Raw genomic sequence first — 15,712 nt, 5'->3', positions numbered from 1 at the left:
CTGTTACCCAACTGTCACCTGTGGCTCCATCATGCTCAGCAGTAAAACCATCTTGGCAGACAGGCTATACCAGGTTGAGGGTACTGACAGGCCTCAAACCTGGTTGTGAGTTAGGGGGATATCTACCCCAGCATGTGAAGATTTCCCTGGGCAGAATGGGCAGAGGAGAACAATTTGTTCCAGTAGCCATGAAGGTAGCTGAAGCAGGAGCTATGGAGAGCTCAGAGCTTGGTCAGAGCTCTAAGGTCATCCACTGCATCCCGGGCCATCGCCAGTCATCCTAACTTTTGTCTTGCCATTGGACTTTGATGACTCTGGAAGACAGAGTGAGGCTGATGACTTTTTACAGCTCTGCCTCACTTAAATCCAATCCACATATGAGTCAAGACATGACTCCTGATGTCATTGGTCTTCTTTGAAATAAATGACAAACAACTAGTACTGCATCTACATTTCAATAACTAAAAGGTGACATTGTCTTCTTAGGTTAAGAAAGGAAGAGAACCCCAGCAGAAATTACCTTCCAATTCCTAGGGACTTTATTTTTTATCCAGAGAAGAGTTATTATGTTTACAGAAAGCAAAATTCTTAGCTGTGTTGAATAGAGAACTATTCCCAGTTATATTTTACTCTAGAAAAAAGGAGTTTGTCTTGTTTCCCTAGTGCCTGAGCCTTAGGATTGACCATCTTTAGGATCCCATACATATCCTTCCTTGGTTTGCGGTGCTGAATAATTCACCATGTAATCAGTCTTTCCTGTGGCACTAGTTTTGTATGGAGGAGGAATCAGCTCAGCTTGATGTCTAGGGAAATAATGAGGCTCTTGTTTAAACCCTGCAAGGAAAGGTAGGAAATGGAAAATTGACATTACTTAACAGGGATTGTCCTAATAATAATAACACTAGCTGATATTTACATAATGATTAAATATTTTATATATATTATTTTTCTTGATCCTCTCAATAACTGTGAGCTAGGTAAAACCAGACTCTATTATCCCAATTTTATAGATGAAAACATTCAAACTCAGAGAAGGTAAAGTGATTTGGCCCAAGGTCACACTGTCAAAATTGGGATTCAAACCCAGGTCTCTCCCAACACTAAATTCAGCACATTTTCCACCTTACTATTCTGCAATTAGGTCTGTTCACATCGAGGAAAATGGGAAACTGGTTATTTCAATAAAAAGAAACAACCTGTAGGGATAGGATAGGTTTCTCACAGTAACTCCATGGGTAAAAAGCTATATTACAGGCTGGAAGAATCCTGGGGAGCCATAGAAATAGTGGATTTGGGAGGGAACACATCCTAAAGCACTCATTTGAAGTAGGCTCAATTTTAATAGCTAAGAACGATGATTACTACCCCATCCTGACCCTGTTCTCCACCATAAAGCACCTACTTCGGGGTGGAGGTAGCTTCTTTTTGTAGCTGGCAGCAAAGGTTGTTTCAAAATAGTGACCAAACTAGAAAGGAAAACAAGAGGGATTGCAGTAAAAATTATGCAGCCAAGTTTCAAAGAATAGAAGACTCCATGGAATTAGTAGTAACAGAGCTTGCCTTGGCTTATGTGGACTGGAGACTTCACAGTAAAGCTTCCCATGAGGGAAGTTCAAGTCTATGTAATCAGTATGGTTATCTATCCTCATCTAGGAGACACTGGTGTTCCAGGAATGAGTGAATAGTATTGATACAGAATTAGTAGATAGGATCAAAATCTTATCTAGCTTGATGAGGAATTCCATGGTATATTCTGAGTCATTTATCAAAAGGAAAGGTAACATCTGATTGGATTGAGGAATGTTAGGGTTGTATATTCTGCCTCCTAAGACCACCACATAGTCTTTTCTGCTAATAGGAGAGGCCAAAGGAAGAAAAGGAAGGAGGATTACCTGGGAAGGCAGAGGTTGTGGTTGTACAATCTTCTGAAGGTCATACCTCTCCTGGTTCCAATTGCCCATTAAGGTACGGTTGGAGTAAGAATTTTCATTGGTTGTACATCTCCATCCATACTGGAAAAACTTGGACATATCATTCCAGTCTGTCCATACTTCACCATGACCATCTGAGTGCATTAGGCATCCACATTGTGGATTTGTGAGAAAGCAGGAAAAGGATAATTTCTGGGGAAGGGCAGGAAAAGGAAACCATTGCACAAATCACATAATAGAATTCCATTTCTTTTCACTCTCTGTTCCAACACTGAGATATGACATATTTCTTAGAAAGATATTAAGTCTAAGCAAGGTCCAGGCTTCTGCCATAGTCTGTGGTAGTTCATTAGGCAGCTGCATTTTTACTCCTGACCTATCATATACTAGTAACTACTTCTCCACATGCCCTCACACGCAGCAAGAACTAGATGTCAATCAGCTGAGATGACTGTATTGGAGAGGACTCTAGGAAATCTTAGGTGCCCAGAAATTCAATATAGAGTATCAGTTAACTGATGCAGCTAGCTCAGAATTTAGGAATATAAGGAACAAGGGAGCTTAGTTTATTAAACAGCACATTTTACTTTATGTGAAATGAAAAATGGAATTTTAGAATTTCAGAGTTAGAAGGGACTTCAGAGGTCATTTAGTCCAAACTGTACCTGAAAGAACCCCTCCACAACAGACTGACCAGTGGTCATCCAGTCATTGCTTAAAGCTCTCAAAGAAAGGGAACTCATTACCTCATGAATCAGCCCATTCTACTTTTGGATAACTCTAACAGAAAATTTTTATTACATCAAGCCTACATTTACATCTTTGCAACCTCTACTCATTGTTCCCAGTTCTCCTCCTCCCTCCTAACACCAAGTCAAGCAGAAAAAATATATTCCCTCTTTCATATAACAACCCTGTCAATACTTGATGACAGCTGTCATGTTCTCCCTGAGTCTGATCATCCCCAATTCAGACCCCAGGTTCAGAAACAAGAAAATACCTCATCTGAGCTAGAGACAGTTGATTCGTATTGAAACGGCTCCCTTGAAACTTTTTCAGAAGGCCAAAGGAAGCCTTGACTTCTCTTCTCCATGTTCCCTGGGGGGTTGACAGGTCACCAAACCTAGATTTTGGAATTTCAATCCAACAGAAATGAGGATCTTCACCCTACTTGTCCTGATGGAATTTCTGTGGCCATGATGAAGAAGCCGCTGCCAATACCTTAGGCAGAGCTGATAGAACTGAGGATACATTGGGTAGCGAGACCAAACAAGCAGGTCACTGGGCCCTCTTTGTGAAGTTTGCTGTGCTGATATCACCAGGCAGCAGGATAACTGAAGTAAGCAGTGATCCAAAGTTCAGAGGATCTGGACTTCAAACCATAACTAACCTTTTATCCTTTTAGTCTTGTGGTAGTAGAATGGCGAATGGAACAGTAGATCCTTCCTTAGTACACCAGAGGATCAAAAGATGTAGGACAAGAGGATCATCTAATTCCATTCAATTGGACAAACGTTTATTATGTGCCTACTACATCTGTAAAAAGTACTGTCCCAAACAGCTGAAGTTACAAAGACAAAAAAAAAAAGTCCTTAAGGGAAGCTAGGTGGTGCAGTTGGTTAGAGTACCGGCCCCAGAGTCAGAAGGACCTGAGTTCAAATTCGATCTAAGACACGACACTCACTAGCTGTGTGACTCTAGGCAAGTCACTTAACCCCAACTGCCTCACCCCCCCAAAAAAAAGTCCCTGCCCTCAAGAAGCTTACATCTTATGGAGGAAAACTGGTACACAAAGAAGCAAATACTAAGGATTTACGAGGTTAGACTGTGTAATTTCAATAGAGAGAAAGCATGGCTGGGTTGAATTCCAACCCCCATATCTTACAGAGGCCCAGATGCGAAATGACTTGCTCAAGGTTCACCCAGCCAGTAAGTGGCAAGTAGCAGAAGTAGGACTGAATTCTTGGGAAAGGCCCAGGCCATTCGTGGTCCATAGTAGAAAGGGCTCTGGATCTGGAACTCAGGAGCTGAGTTAGACTCCAGAGCTCTGCCCCTGACTCCCTGCGTGACCCTCGAAAGTCACTCGGATTCTCGGGGTCTCTAGAATGAGAGGTCTTTTCCAAACGTAAATCTAAGATGCGTCCCAGGATAAAGGTAGGAAGGTGGGAGACAGGAATGCTCGCCTAGGAGCCGTTCCCAGCCAGGCTCCTGCACTGGCGATTGTTTGTGACGTCACAGAAGTGCTGACGAATCAGCTTGCGCTTGGCTAGTGCTGGGGAAAGGAATCGGTTTACCTTCTGGGGAAAGTTCCTCATATTTGCAGTCATGGTCATACCACCACCACCTGTTCGGGGGAACCAACAACTGGTTGTCAAGGCAACCTGCCGCTGTGGCGCGTAATCATTCCGCGACCGCGGAGTAGAGGCCCAGCGGCAGGAAGGGGAAGTGACGGATGACGTGCATTGGTCGGGCCGGCTGAGTGGCGGCGAGCTGAGGGAACATGGTCGATCGCCGCCTCCTACTGGTTGGGGAGGGGAATTTCTCCTTCGCCGCCGCCTTGAGCGAGGTCCAAGAGCCCGGCACTAGTCTTATCGCCACCTGTCCCCAGGAACCCACGGCCCTGGCGGGGGACCCAGTGTTTCAGGAGAACCTACGACGCCTTCGCGAGCAAGGTAGCGAGGCCCCGCCCCCTCGCCTAAGCCCCGCCCCCACTGCCACGTAACTCTTCTATTTCCGTCTGCTTCCTAACCTGGGCGTGGAGCTGGGTTTTGTGTTTTATTCCTCCGACGTGGAATTGAGGCGTAATCTCTTTGGTTGTTCGCTTTTCCTTGAAAGTTCTCTCCTTTTTGCTCCGACAACTGACCTCCCGCTTTAAGCCCCAATTAAAATCCCACCTCTACAGCAAGCCTTCCCTCGTCCCCCTAAGTGCCAGTGTTTTCCCTTTTTTGATCATTTCCTATTTATCGTGTGTGTGGCTTGCTTTTGTATGTATTGTCTCTCCCAATAGATTGTAAGGGACTGGCTTTTGCCTCTTTTTGTATCCCCAGGGCTTAGCACAGAGTCTGGCACACAGTAGGTGCTTAATAAGTGTTTATTGAGTTGAATTGAATCGTTTGTTGGAAGCTGGAAGAATAGCTGAGGACCCTGTGCTGAGCTGGGGGGTGACTCGTGCTCCTGGCTTTTCACTCCCTACACAACTCCTTCTCCCCCAGGTGCTGAGGTGCGATTCGGTGTGGACTGCACCCAGCTGGCAGATACCTTCGCCGAGGATGGCTGCAAGTTTGATCGCATTTATTTCAACTTCCCGCACTGTGGGCGCAAAGCTGGAGTGGCTAAGAACAGGGAGCTACTTGCCAGGTTTTTCCAGAGGTGAGGCGGAGCTCAGGCTTTACCAGGCATGGTATGGAGCACGAAAAGTATGTGACCGTGGTCTCAGCCCTAGAAGAATACTGAGACTTGAAATAATGAGAGGGAAGGGCAAAACAATAATATTCCCTCTCTCTCTCCCTCCCTCCCTCTCCCCCCCCTCTACACACACACACAAAACAAATAGCCACCCTTCCCCACGGTCGGTCTTGTACGTGGTCATTTGTATTGTATTTTCTATGTATGTTTCTCTGTGTGTATATGTATTGTGTGTGTGTGTGTGTATATATATATTTTTTTTTTTTCAAAGTAGACATGCCTTATGGTGTGTAGCAAGTAACAAAATTTGTGGTACAGGCAGTAAATTAACTATAGGCAACCAGGCAGGGGAGAGAAGAGTATGGGAAAGACTGTTAAGGTAAAGTAACATGTTGGAGGTCAGAATTAAGTTCAGCATTGGAGTATTGGAATATAGATTCAGAGCTGGAAGAGACCTTGGGGATTATCTAGTCCCACCCTTTAATTTTACAGATGAGGACACAGGCTTAGACAGCAGTTATTGTCAGATATTTCCTTTAAGGAAGCATTGAATTTGGCACATAGAATCTGTCAAGATATCAGATATTACATACCCTGTTTTCCAGAGCTAAGGCCCAGCAAGCAAGCTATGCCCTGAGCTTGTCATAACAACAATCCTTTACATTCACCCTGTGGATGAGCTTAGCCATAACAACAATCCTTTACACTCACCCTGTGGATGAGCTTAGCCATAACAAAATTCCAGAACTGTTTCTAGTGGTGAAGCCCTGATATAAATCAAACTTGTGTCACGTTGTTGCTGTTACCTCTCATTGTCAGGGCTTCAGCTCACTGTGAAGCCATGGGTGTAAGTATTGAGATATCCCCACAATAAAGCCAATTCCTCCACCAACCCCGCCCCCACTACTACCGGGTGGCTCTGGCACATGTGTCCTTGCTTGCAAGCCACTTCCCTCACTTTGAAATTAAATTTCTGTTTGATTCCTGATTCTCTTGTCTCTAGCTTGCTTTGTTCGGCTCTGGCCACCCATAGGTTAGAGGCTAGTTCCATTCAGTTGACCAGTCTATATGGGGAGAATATTTGGGGGGGGGGAGGGAGGAATTCCTAAACAATGACATGTTCAAGGGACTTGACTTCTGTAATCTTGTTCAAGAGATTAGTACTATAGTATAGCATTTATGTGACAGTTTTATAGGTTAACTACTAGGGAAGAAAAAAATACTTGGTTAAATGATTAGAAAAATGAATCCCTCTGATCACATTTTACAGCAGTCTTGCAGACGCTGGTCCTTCAGTACAAACATAATGTTTCTGGTTGAAAAATACTATGTGGGTACTGCTAAGTAGATTTTTATTTTATTCTCGTTTACATTCACTTGTAGCCAGATTTCTTAAAAATTTAGTCCTTAAAAGACAGTCTTAAAATCTGGCTATGTTGGTGGTACCCATGGTTATTTCTAATGGCTACTGAGGAATAATTCTTCTTTTCCTGTAGCTGTGTTGATGTCCTTACAGAGAGAGGGGAGGTCCACGTGGCATTGTGCAGAGGACAAGGCGGAACACCTGCTGATTGTCCCAGGAGAGAATGGCACAATAGTTGGCAAGTAGTAGCTATGGCAGCTGGAGGAGGACTCCTCTTAAGCAGTGTTCATCCTTTCAGCTCTGATTCATTGCCAGGGTACAAGTGCACTGGCTACAGGTAATGCACACTAGTGAAACTGGAGCCTTTTCTTTTCACCTCTCAGTTAAAAACTGAGCTATAGCATTTTCTCTGACTTTTTTTGATTCAGTCCCTTAGGAATGCTCATTCCCTTTTGCCATTGTTCAGCACATACTTAGGACCTTGTGTTTTGCCAGGAGTCAGAACAAGTCCTTCCATGTTGAAGGTGCTTTGAATCATGTCTTTACTCGGAGCTTACCTTTTGAAGAATCCCACTCCATGATCTGCAGAGTTAGACTGGATGATCATTGGCTTTCCTTCTCGGTACCAGAAGCACTGGTAGGGAAGATAAACAGGTAATCTCTTGTTTTCTGGAAATATCATCCATCTCAGAATATGCACTAATTAACTTGATGGAAGCTCTGTATCCTACAAATGCTAAATGATTAATGATGATAATGATCCCTATAAAACTGTCAATCTGTCATTCCACAGATTTTCAGTAATTACAATTGCTATATTTTTTAGTTTATCACATATGAGGTAGTAGTTGGGTTCTGAATCAGTGCATTTTTGTTTATGATGGGAGATTGGGATAGGAACTAGACCTCCCAGATGTGAATCTATTCTTCTAGTACTGGTCAGCATCTTCTCTGCAACACATGAATTGAAAAGTTAATTGATTTTCTCAAAGTCACACAGCAATTATGTGTCAGAGATAGATTTTGAGCCCAGATCTTCCTGACTTTTAGGCTAGTTGTCTAGTCATTACATTATGCTGTTCTCAAAATAGAGTTTCTTTTATTTTTTAAGTTACAGTTAATTCCTCTTGCTATTTATTATTTGTTTTTAATTCTACCTAAAGGATAGTATTTTTTTTAAGTTAGAAGAATGATTTCTCTTTTGTATCAAACAGGGGTTTCCTTGAAACAAATTCAAGTCATCCTGTCAGGACCATAAATGAAAAGCTGATTGCTGAGCTTGGTAAAACCTTTTCACTTCAGAGGGTGAAATGCCCTGGTCTTTTGCTTCCAGAGAAAGGCTGTGATAGTGACATTTCCTGGAGCTTTGACTCTCCATCAGCTTCCTTTTGGATCGTTCCCCAAAAAGAGAAAATTCCACATTCTGAGTTATGGGCAGGTGAAACAGCATATGATATGGAGGACTTTCTGTTGTCATTTTCAAGGCTCCATCTTCAGAAAGACCCTGAGTTGAACTGGGAACAAGAGACCCAGAAGACAATCCAAAGCCCAGGAAAGTTTTATCTCAGACCTTCCCTCCTCCTTTATGCACAGGATGTTATCCAAGGGCCATACTTCCTCCCAGGGTCTCTGCACATCCTCAGTGGTCCTGTTTTTAGGAAATGCCTTATTTCACCTTTCATGCTGCCAGCATTTCATGAGACTTTATTTATTCATGGGTTTAATAAAAAACTGAGTGATTCCTGTCTTCACTTATTCCTGGAACACCTGAAATGTTCTCTACATGGCCTTCTGACACAGAGATTGCCAGATGGCCCTGAACTGAGCCACTCTCTGACATTTAAGCCTCAGAAAAACAAAAAAGATTATATGATTTGTGTGAAGCCTCACAGTTTTGGTCCAGATGAAATAGTGGGTCTGGTTATTGGGTCTATCATAACATCTGCCACAAGCCAGCTATACAAAGACCTGGATTTCGTATTTGCATCTGTGAACCTGGACCTTTTAGTCATGCTGGTGTGGGGGATCCCTGACTGGAGAATTTTATGGACCTTTGATGAACGTTTTCTAGATCATTTTGTCCCTGGAAAAGTAGAACCCTTTAAAACTTTTTCCCTCTATCCCCCATCTTATGTACATGATGTTAGCTTTTGGCTAGATGAGGAGAGAGGATTTGATGAAGTAGAGTTTCACACTGTGGCTCGAGCTGTGTCTCAGGATATGATCACATCCATCCAGCTCCTTAATCGCTTCCAGCACCCACAAACTGGACAGATCAGCCTCTGCTATAGACTCACCTACCAGACTTGTGACAGAGCTCTCAGTCACCAGCAGGCAATAATGATTCAAAACCGTTTTAGGAATGAGATACAACAGAGTTTACATGTGACAGTGAGGTAGCTTCATGGAATTATGTCATTTTCTTCAAGTGTTGGCATGACTGAAAAGAACAATATGTGTTCTTTCTACATCAAAGACTCAGTTTCTGACCAGCAGTTATTTTGCTGAGCCACTCACATCTCAACCTTCTGCATTCTGGTTCTGTCTCTACCACTTGATTGAAACTGCTGTCTCTAAGATTACTCACAAACTCCTAGCTCCTAAATGCAATGCCCCTTTTCAGGCATCATTGCTCTTGACTTCTTTGTAGCTTTTTATACTGCTGACCACTCCCTCCTCCTAAACAGTATGTCTCTGTTTTTCTGATGTTGATTTCTCCTGGTTCTACCTGTTTTACTATTTCTTTTCAGTCTCTTTTTGTTGCAGCAAAACTATGTCCTTTTCTCTTTATATACTCCCCAGCCCTATTATGGGCCCTCCTTTCTTCTCTGTACATTCTGTCTTAGTGATTTCACTAGCCCTCATGGTTCAGTTATCCTCTCTGTTAATGACTTCCAAATTTTTATATATATCATCTCTTTCCTGAACCTATTCCACCAACTACCTGATGAATATTTTTATTTCCTTGTCCCTTAGGCATCTTAAATTCAACATTTCTAAATCAGGAAACATTTCCCCCCCAAAAAGCTCGCCCTTCTTTCAAAATCCCTATTTCTTTTTTTTTTTTTAACTTCCATTATGTTTTATTTTTCTCAATGAACAGGTTAGCTCTATTTTAAAAATAAACGGAAGACAAAAGAAGTAGATGACACCCTAGTTTATTACACCTTTAACCTGGAAGTGCAGTGAGCTTCTTTACTGGTCTCCCTGTCCTCTAGTCTGTTCCTGTTCCAATCTATCAACCACATAGCTACCAAATTGATATTTTTAAAGCATAGGTTTTATTGTCACTCCTTTGGTTAAGAAACTCTAGTAGCTCCTTACTGTATTCAGGATAAAATATAAACTGCTTTGTTTGGCTTTTAAAGATTTTCATAATCTGACCAATTTTTCTTTCTAGATAAAATGGCTGCTTATTATTGACTATACAAAACTTTTCCTTTCCCATCTCCATGTTTTTGTACATGTTATTTCCCATTCCTGGAATGTTCAACATCTTCACCTTTGCTTTGTAGAATTCCTAGCTTCCTTCAAAGCACAGCTTAGATAGCACCTTCTACAAGAGGACTTTGCTGATAACTCTATTCTTTTTTGCCTTCTATTCCATCCCCACCACTGAAAACCATTTACTCCATATGTGTTTTGTGTGTGTATATGTGTGTATATACATGTGCATGTATGTTTGTATAAAATATAATAAGCCCTTTTAGCTCAAGGACTATTTTTTTTGTCATTGTATCTCTAGTGACTCTCACAGGGCCAAGAACATAATAGATATTCAATAAATACTTGTTAAGCCGAATTGAGTTTAGCTTGGAGGTGTTTGTTACTCTTAGACCTACAGTGATTGGTAATAATAAAAGATATTATATTGGGTGTTATTTCCTTAAAACATTGTTTTCTCTCATACAGCTCAGTGATTAGGATCCTAATAATGAATTTTGAAGAATATATGGCTAAATTCCTAGACTAGCACAATTTATTTCATTTTGTGTTTTATCTTGAAATATAGTGGTAAGCCCCATACCAATAGCTTACTCAAGTCAGTGACTTACTCTCTTTGTGATTTTAATAAATGAGTTAAATAATGTATATACTTTTTAGTGAGATAGTGTCCATTTTTGAAAACTTAGAAAAAGATAAGCCTAGGAAATAATGAATACCAAAGGATATGGTATATTGAAACAGGTATATTTTATTCTACAAATCAAATAAACTGAAAATCTCTCCTTATAGTTTATTAGGTAAAACATATCTTTTGGCTTCTTTATTCTCATTCTAGACCTCTACTCTGTCTTCGATGCTATTGATTGCATTCTCATTGATACTTTATTTTTATAACACTATGGGAATGTAGTTCTCTTACCTTTCTGGTCAATCCATCTTCCTCTACATCTGTCTCTTTTCCTGGCTTTTTCTGTCACCCATTAACTTGGATGATAGATTCTTTCCCAGGTCCTTTGGCACATATCCTAGGGTTAGGATATCAAACAACAAACATTTGTTAAGCACCTATGGTATTACATTCCAGATACTGTGCTAGATACTTGGGATACAAATTCAAAAATGAGTCAATTCCTATTTTGGAGGAACTTATATTCTATCAGGGGAAACAACATCTACATCTATAAATACATACAAAATAAATACAAAATAAATGCAAGGTAGGAAAGGAGGGCATTAATAGCTGGGATCAGGAAAGGAAGGCTTCATGTAGGAGGCAGTGCTTAAACTATGTCTTGAAGGAAAAGGGGAATTCTGTGGAGTTGAAGAGGGAGGGTGTTCCTGGCATGGAGGATGGCCAATGCAAAGGTACAGAAGGAGGATGAAGTACTGTATATGTGTTCCCTAAAGCTCTGTTCTGGGCCCTTTTCTTCTCTATGCACTCTATTTTGGTGGGCTCCATGGGTTTGATTGTCAGTTCTGTGAAGACTATCCATGTGTCCCGCCTTAATTTCTCCCCTAAGTTTCACTCCTGTATCACCTTTTGGACGTTTTAAACTGGATGGAACAAACTTTGTACGTAGGATTTTAATGGGGTATTAAGATGTTAGCTGCTTTTGTGTGGATGGTAAGTCAACAGCATAAACTTGACTATCTTAATACAGTATTAAAATCCTGTCCATGCACCAATTCCAGCCCTTTGCTGCCATGTTGCCAAGAGGATAGAGACACCCTGGATTTCTGAGCATCGCTATTTTGAAAATCCTGGAGTGAAATAGCTAGAAAAGGAGCCTTGAAGATTGACTGTCTCAAATCAAGTTCCACTATAGCAACAGAAGATCATTGTCCTTTTCATTCATTTCATAAGACTTATCGAATGTTTCCAGTGGAAGGCACAGTGCTAGGTGATGTGGTGGATACCTAAATGAGTTAAAGTCCTTGCCTTTATGGAGCTTTTTGAGGCTTTGAGGCCAATCAAAATCAGAGTTAAGCCAGAGTTAAGAGCCAAATTTTGGAAGTTGCATCTTTGGCCACATTTCAAAGAATTGTTCTTACATTTTAGGAAGTATTACATTTAGGAAGTCACATTCAAATATATAGCAAAAGATGAAGCTATTTATAGTAATTATATTGCACAGTAATGTATGTGTGTATATATATATGTATAAGTATGTGAGTGGATGCTCATGTATTTTTTATTTTAAACCATTTTATGGACTTGTCAAACATTTTAGTATACAAAAAAGAATAGGGATTGTGTAAAAAAACTCATTATGTGTATATATATATATATATATGTAAATATATATTGTATTTAAGAAGAGAATTGTGTTCTCTTATGTGTTCCCTTATGTACTTTTTTGTTCTGTGCTTTTTAAAAATGTTTTATTGATGATGTTATCTTTTACATTTCTAAAACTACTAACTCTCCCTCTCTTGTAACAAATATATAGTCAAAGAAGCTTTCTATATGTATTGTCTCCCATGTTAAAATGTGAGTTTCTTTATAATAGAGATTATCTTACTTTTTTATTCTACTTCTTTGCACATAGTAAGTACTTAATACATTTTTATTCATTCATTATTCATTCCATCAATGGAGTATTAAGTGCCTTTTTTGTGCCAGATACTGTACAAGGCACAGAGATACAAGACAAAAACAAAAAAGGAATATTCTCTGCTGATGTGCTGAATGTAAAGAGTTAACATTCTTTTGGGGAGACAGGATGTACATATATAAGCACATATAGAATATACACTAGGTAAATTTTGAGGGAAGACACTGACTTGTACCAGTATTAACACTATCGATGAAGTCAGGAGGCAAAATGAAGTTTCAGGTGAATAAAAGGAAGCTCACAGGTTCTCTTTGGAGAAACAAATAAGAGAATTGGTTTTGGTTTACCACAAATGAGAGCAAGAAACATTTTCTGGGATAATAATGAGTATCTGCAAAAAAGCTCACCATGAAAAAAAACTGCTTCCCTCTCTGGCTTCCTTTATTCTTACTCTACTGAAGAAGTGATTTAGCTTTTAGTGTCTTCTAAATTTGCCACTGGTCATGGCTCTGTTGGCCTGTACTAGAGAGAAAAAGTCAACAGGACTTGGCAATTAATAATTGGGTGTAGGGAGTGAGAGGTGTAGACGTTTCTTACAAAGGCCTCCTGACCACTGTCCATCTTTAGCAGTTGGGAAGTTGTGACATGTTCCTTTGCCCAGGCTCCTATCATCTTTAGAACTCACTGCAAAGTTGCTTTAAAAAAAAAATTAAACTCAAATTCATGGGATAGTGAAAGTAGAAAGGTGGAATGAACATCGCATAGAAGAAAAGTGAGACTTGTAGCTGTTCTAGCTGATAGCCGAGGGCTCCTTCTCTTGAGAAACCGGAGCATGCCAAAATACTATACATGTGAAAGTGACACACTCCTTTTTTCCAGATCTCTTTGATAAGTTGGTTTCAAATTAAGGCATTCCTTTCTGGTCTTCTGGGAGGTCAGCAGAGCTCTGCCTCATGAAGTTTACCACCAATATGAAGGGGATACCTTGTGTCAAATAGGCCAGCTCCCAAACAACCTCGAGTGTAGAGTCAAGCAAGTAACTGGAAGGTGTAGGCTTCTGGGTAGCAGGGACTGGGTCCGCAGCTCTGCAAGCGGAGCCTATCACTTTGTATGGTGAAGCAAACGTGCCTTAAGAAGTCCGGGGACGGGAGTGGGGGCTGTTTAGAGGGAAAATGTTAGGCAGAGGAGAAATAGAAAGGATGCAGAAGGGAAGAATGTTTGAGGTACAGATTAGAAATTATGGGAGAGTTATGAATCTGGGGGTCATTTCTCTTCTTCCATGGGAAAATTGTCCTTAAATGACCAAAAATACATAGAACTCTAGCGCATCTGTTCGCGTGAAGTATTTCGTACCTCGGCGGCTACCGTTCGCCCAAACGAGCCATGGCGTCAAAAGCGCGGACTTCATTGGGCACAGCCTTTTCCCTTGCCCATACTTGCTATGGCGGCTCGGGGGGCCAGGCAGCGGCTCAAGGGAAGCAGCGGCGGTGGCGGCGGCGGCGGCGGCGGCGACCCGGCCAAGCTGCGGGAAGAGCCCCCGGGCCGAGAAGCGACAACTGCTTCGGATCAGCGAGCTGAGTACGGGCGGGAACGCAGCGGGGGCGTGCCCAGGCGGCTCTCCTCCCAGCCCTGCGTCGGCCCCGGCTTCCCTGTCCTTTTCCCGGGTCACCCCCTTCTTTCCTCGGTCCGCCCCCTGCCCCAGGTGCCCCACTCTCCCTCTTCTCTTTTTCCTTCTCCTCCTTCGCCCGGGGGCCGGGGTCGCGACCCCCTGCCGGCCTCGGGCCTTCCAGGGAAGGAGGAGAGGGGGCGTCTGAACCCCTGCGGGATGGGTTACGAGAAGGAGCCCGACCCGTAGCGACCCCGGCTCACAGGCACTCGAGGGATCGCCTCGCTGGTTCCGCCCCCTCCTTTTACAGACCAGGAAACTGAGGCCCAGAGAGTGACTTGCCCAGGACCAAGCAGGTGGTCAGTGGCAGAGCCTTCCAACGGCACCAGGGCAGTCCCAGAGTTTTCTCGTGCATCCTCTTGGCCCCTGGGGGCTCCAGCAGCCCCGAAATTCAGGAGAGGAGCAGTTTGCCATTCATTGAAAGAGATGTCAGGACAAAGGGTCCGAGGCTCCGAGACACGTGTGTGTGTGTTCGTTCTGCATGGGGGGCACGTTTCCCGGCTCTGCAGTGGCCCGGCATTGATTAAAATGATTCCTTCTATAGCCTAAAGGGCAAATTGGTCCCTGGAGCAAAGGGCTCAAGGGAGGCAGTGATTATTGGCCGTTGGGATTGTCTGGCCTTGACTTTGTTTAGTTAGGGCCAAGGCCTTGCCAGGATCCCAGAGTGTTGAAGGCATAGTAGACCTTCAACTGAAGAGTAAAAGCTTGAGATGGTCCATTCTTTTCCATCAGCATCTGGGTTCTCCATCTAAGAACTTTTCTGTCGGCATCTCTGTTTCTCCATCAGCATCTCCTTCTACTTCAAGAAATGTCGATGTCAGCTATTTCCTCCTTCCATGGTGTTATCATTGACTTCTCATTCACACTTACCTCACCTATCCAGTCTGTTGCTAAATCTTGTCTGTTCTACCTTCACAACATCTCTTGGGATGCCTTCTCTCCACTCAGGCAGGCACAGCCTTAGTTCAGGCCTTACTCACCTCTCACCTGGACTATTGCAGTAGCCTTGTAACTACCTTAAGTCTTTCTGCTTTGCAGTCCAGCCTCCACCCAGCTGCTAAGATGAATTTTCTAGGGCCAAAGGCTACTCAGTGAACTCCAGTTATTCCCTGTTGCCTTCAGGATCAAATGTAAAGTCCTCTCTTTGGCATTTTAGAGCTCCTTATTATCCTGTCCCTTCCTATTTTTTTCCCTTCATGTACTCTTGATTCAAGATTTTTTTTTGGTCCTCTTTGTATTTCTTGCAGCATCTTGCATACAGTAGATGTTTTAAAAATATCAAATGGGTGAGTAAAATTGATCTTAGAAAGCACACGTATGCAAAAGAAAGAAGTAACTACCAAAG

General features: G+C 42.2%; 3 protein-coding genes across 5 annotated transcripts in view; 2 read left to right on the top strand and 1 right to left on the bottom strand.

Moving 5' to 3' along the window:
• Positions 1–516: 516 nt before the first annotated feature.
• CFAP68 (cilia and flagella associated protein 68) lies at positions 517–4,312 on the bottom strand. 2 transcript variants are annotated; one of them, XM_020989788.1, is made up of 5 exons: positions 4,226–4,312; positions 2,932–3,054; positions 1,893–2,123; positions 1,403–1,466; positions 517–834 (listed from the first exon to the last, which is right to left on the bottom strand). In XM_020989788.1, the coding sequence occupies exons 2-5, from the start codon at positions 3,022–3,024 to the stop codon at positions 674–676; spliced, it is 549 nt and encodes a 182-aa protein (XP_020845447.1). In that variant the 5' UTR covers positions 3,025–3,054; positions 4,226–4,312; the 3' UTR covers positions 517–673. The 2 variants fall into 2 exon arrangements, with proteins under 2 accessions (XP_020845447.1, XP_078012981.1); XM_078156855.1 differs by lacking the exon at positions 2,932–3,054 and having other exon boundaries at positions 4,226–4,309.
• A 119-nt stretch (positions 4,313–4,431) lies between these two features.
• Positions 4,432–10,501, top strand: FDXACB1 (ferredoxin-fold anticodon binding domain containing 1). The gene is made up of 5 exons (XM_020989783.2): positions 4,432–4,603; positions 5,144–5,300; positions 6,833–7,036; positions 7,195–7,353; positions 7,914–10,501. Exons 1-5 carry the CDS (start codon positions 4,432–4,434, stop codon positions 9,097–9,099), a joined length of 1,878 nt encoding a protein of 625 aa, XP_020845442.1. The 3' UTR covers positions 9,100–10,501.
• A 3,637-nt stretch (positions 10,502–14,138) lies between these two features.
• ALG9 (ALG9 alpha-1,2-mannosyltransferase) overlaps positions 14,139–15,712 on the top strand; it is a 135,166-nt gene continuing 133,592 nt past the window's right edge. For both annotated transcript variants that reach the window (XM_020989789.2, XM_078156854.1), the window contains exon 1: positions 14,139–14,279. In XM_020989789.2, coding sequence (XP_020845448.1) covers positions 14,143–14,279 — 137 coding nt within the window. In that variant the 5' untranslated portion in view covers positions 14,139–14,142. The remainder of the gene's footprint in view (positions 14,280–15,712) is intronic.

Source organism: Phascolarctos cinereus, unplaced genomic scaffold (assembly GCF_003287225.1).
Source record: "Phascolarctos cinereus isolate Bilbo 61053 unplaced genomic scaffold, phaCin_HiC Scaffold_726;HRSCAF=1367, whole genome shotgun sequence".
In the NCBI taxonomy this organism is placed as follows: Eukaryota; Metazoa; Chordata; class Mammalia; order Diprotodontia; family Phascolarctidae; genus Phascolarctos; species Phascolarctos cinereus.
The sequence above is the reverse complement of the archived record's forward strand: the minus strand, read 5'-3'. Positions and strand labels throughout refer to the sequence as shown.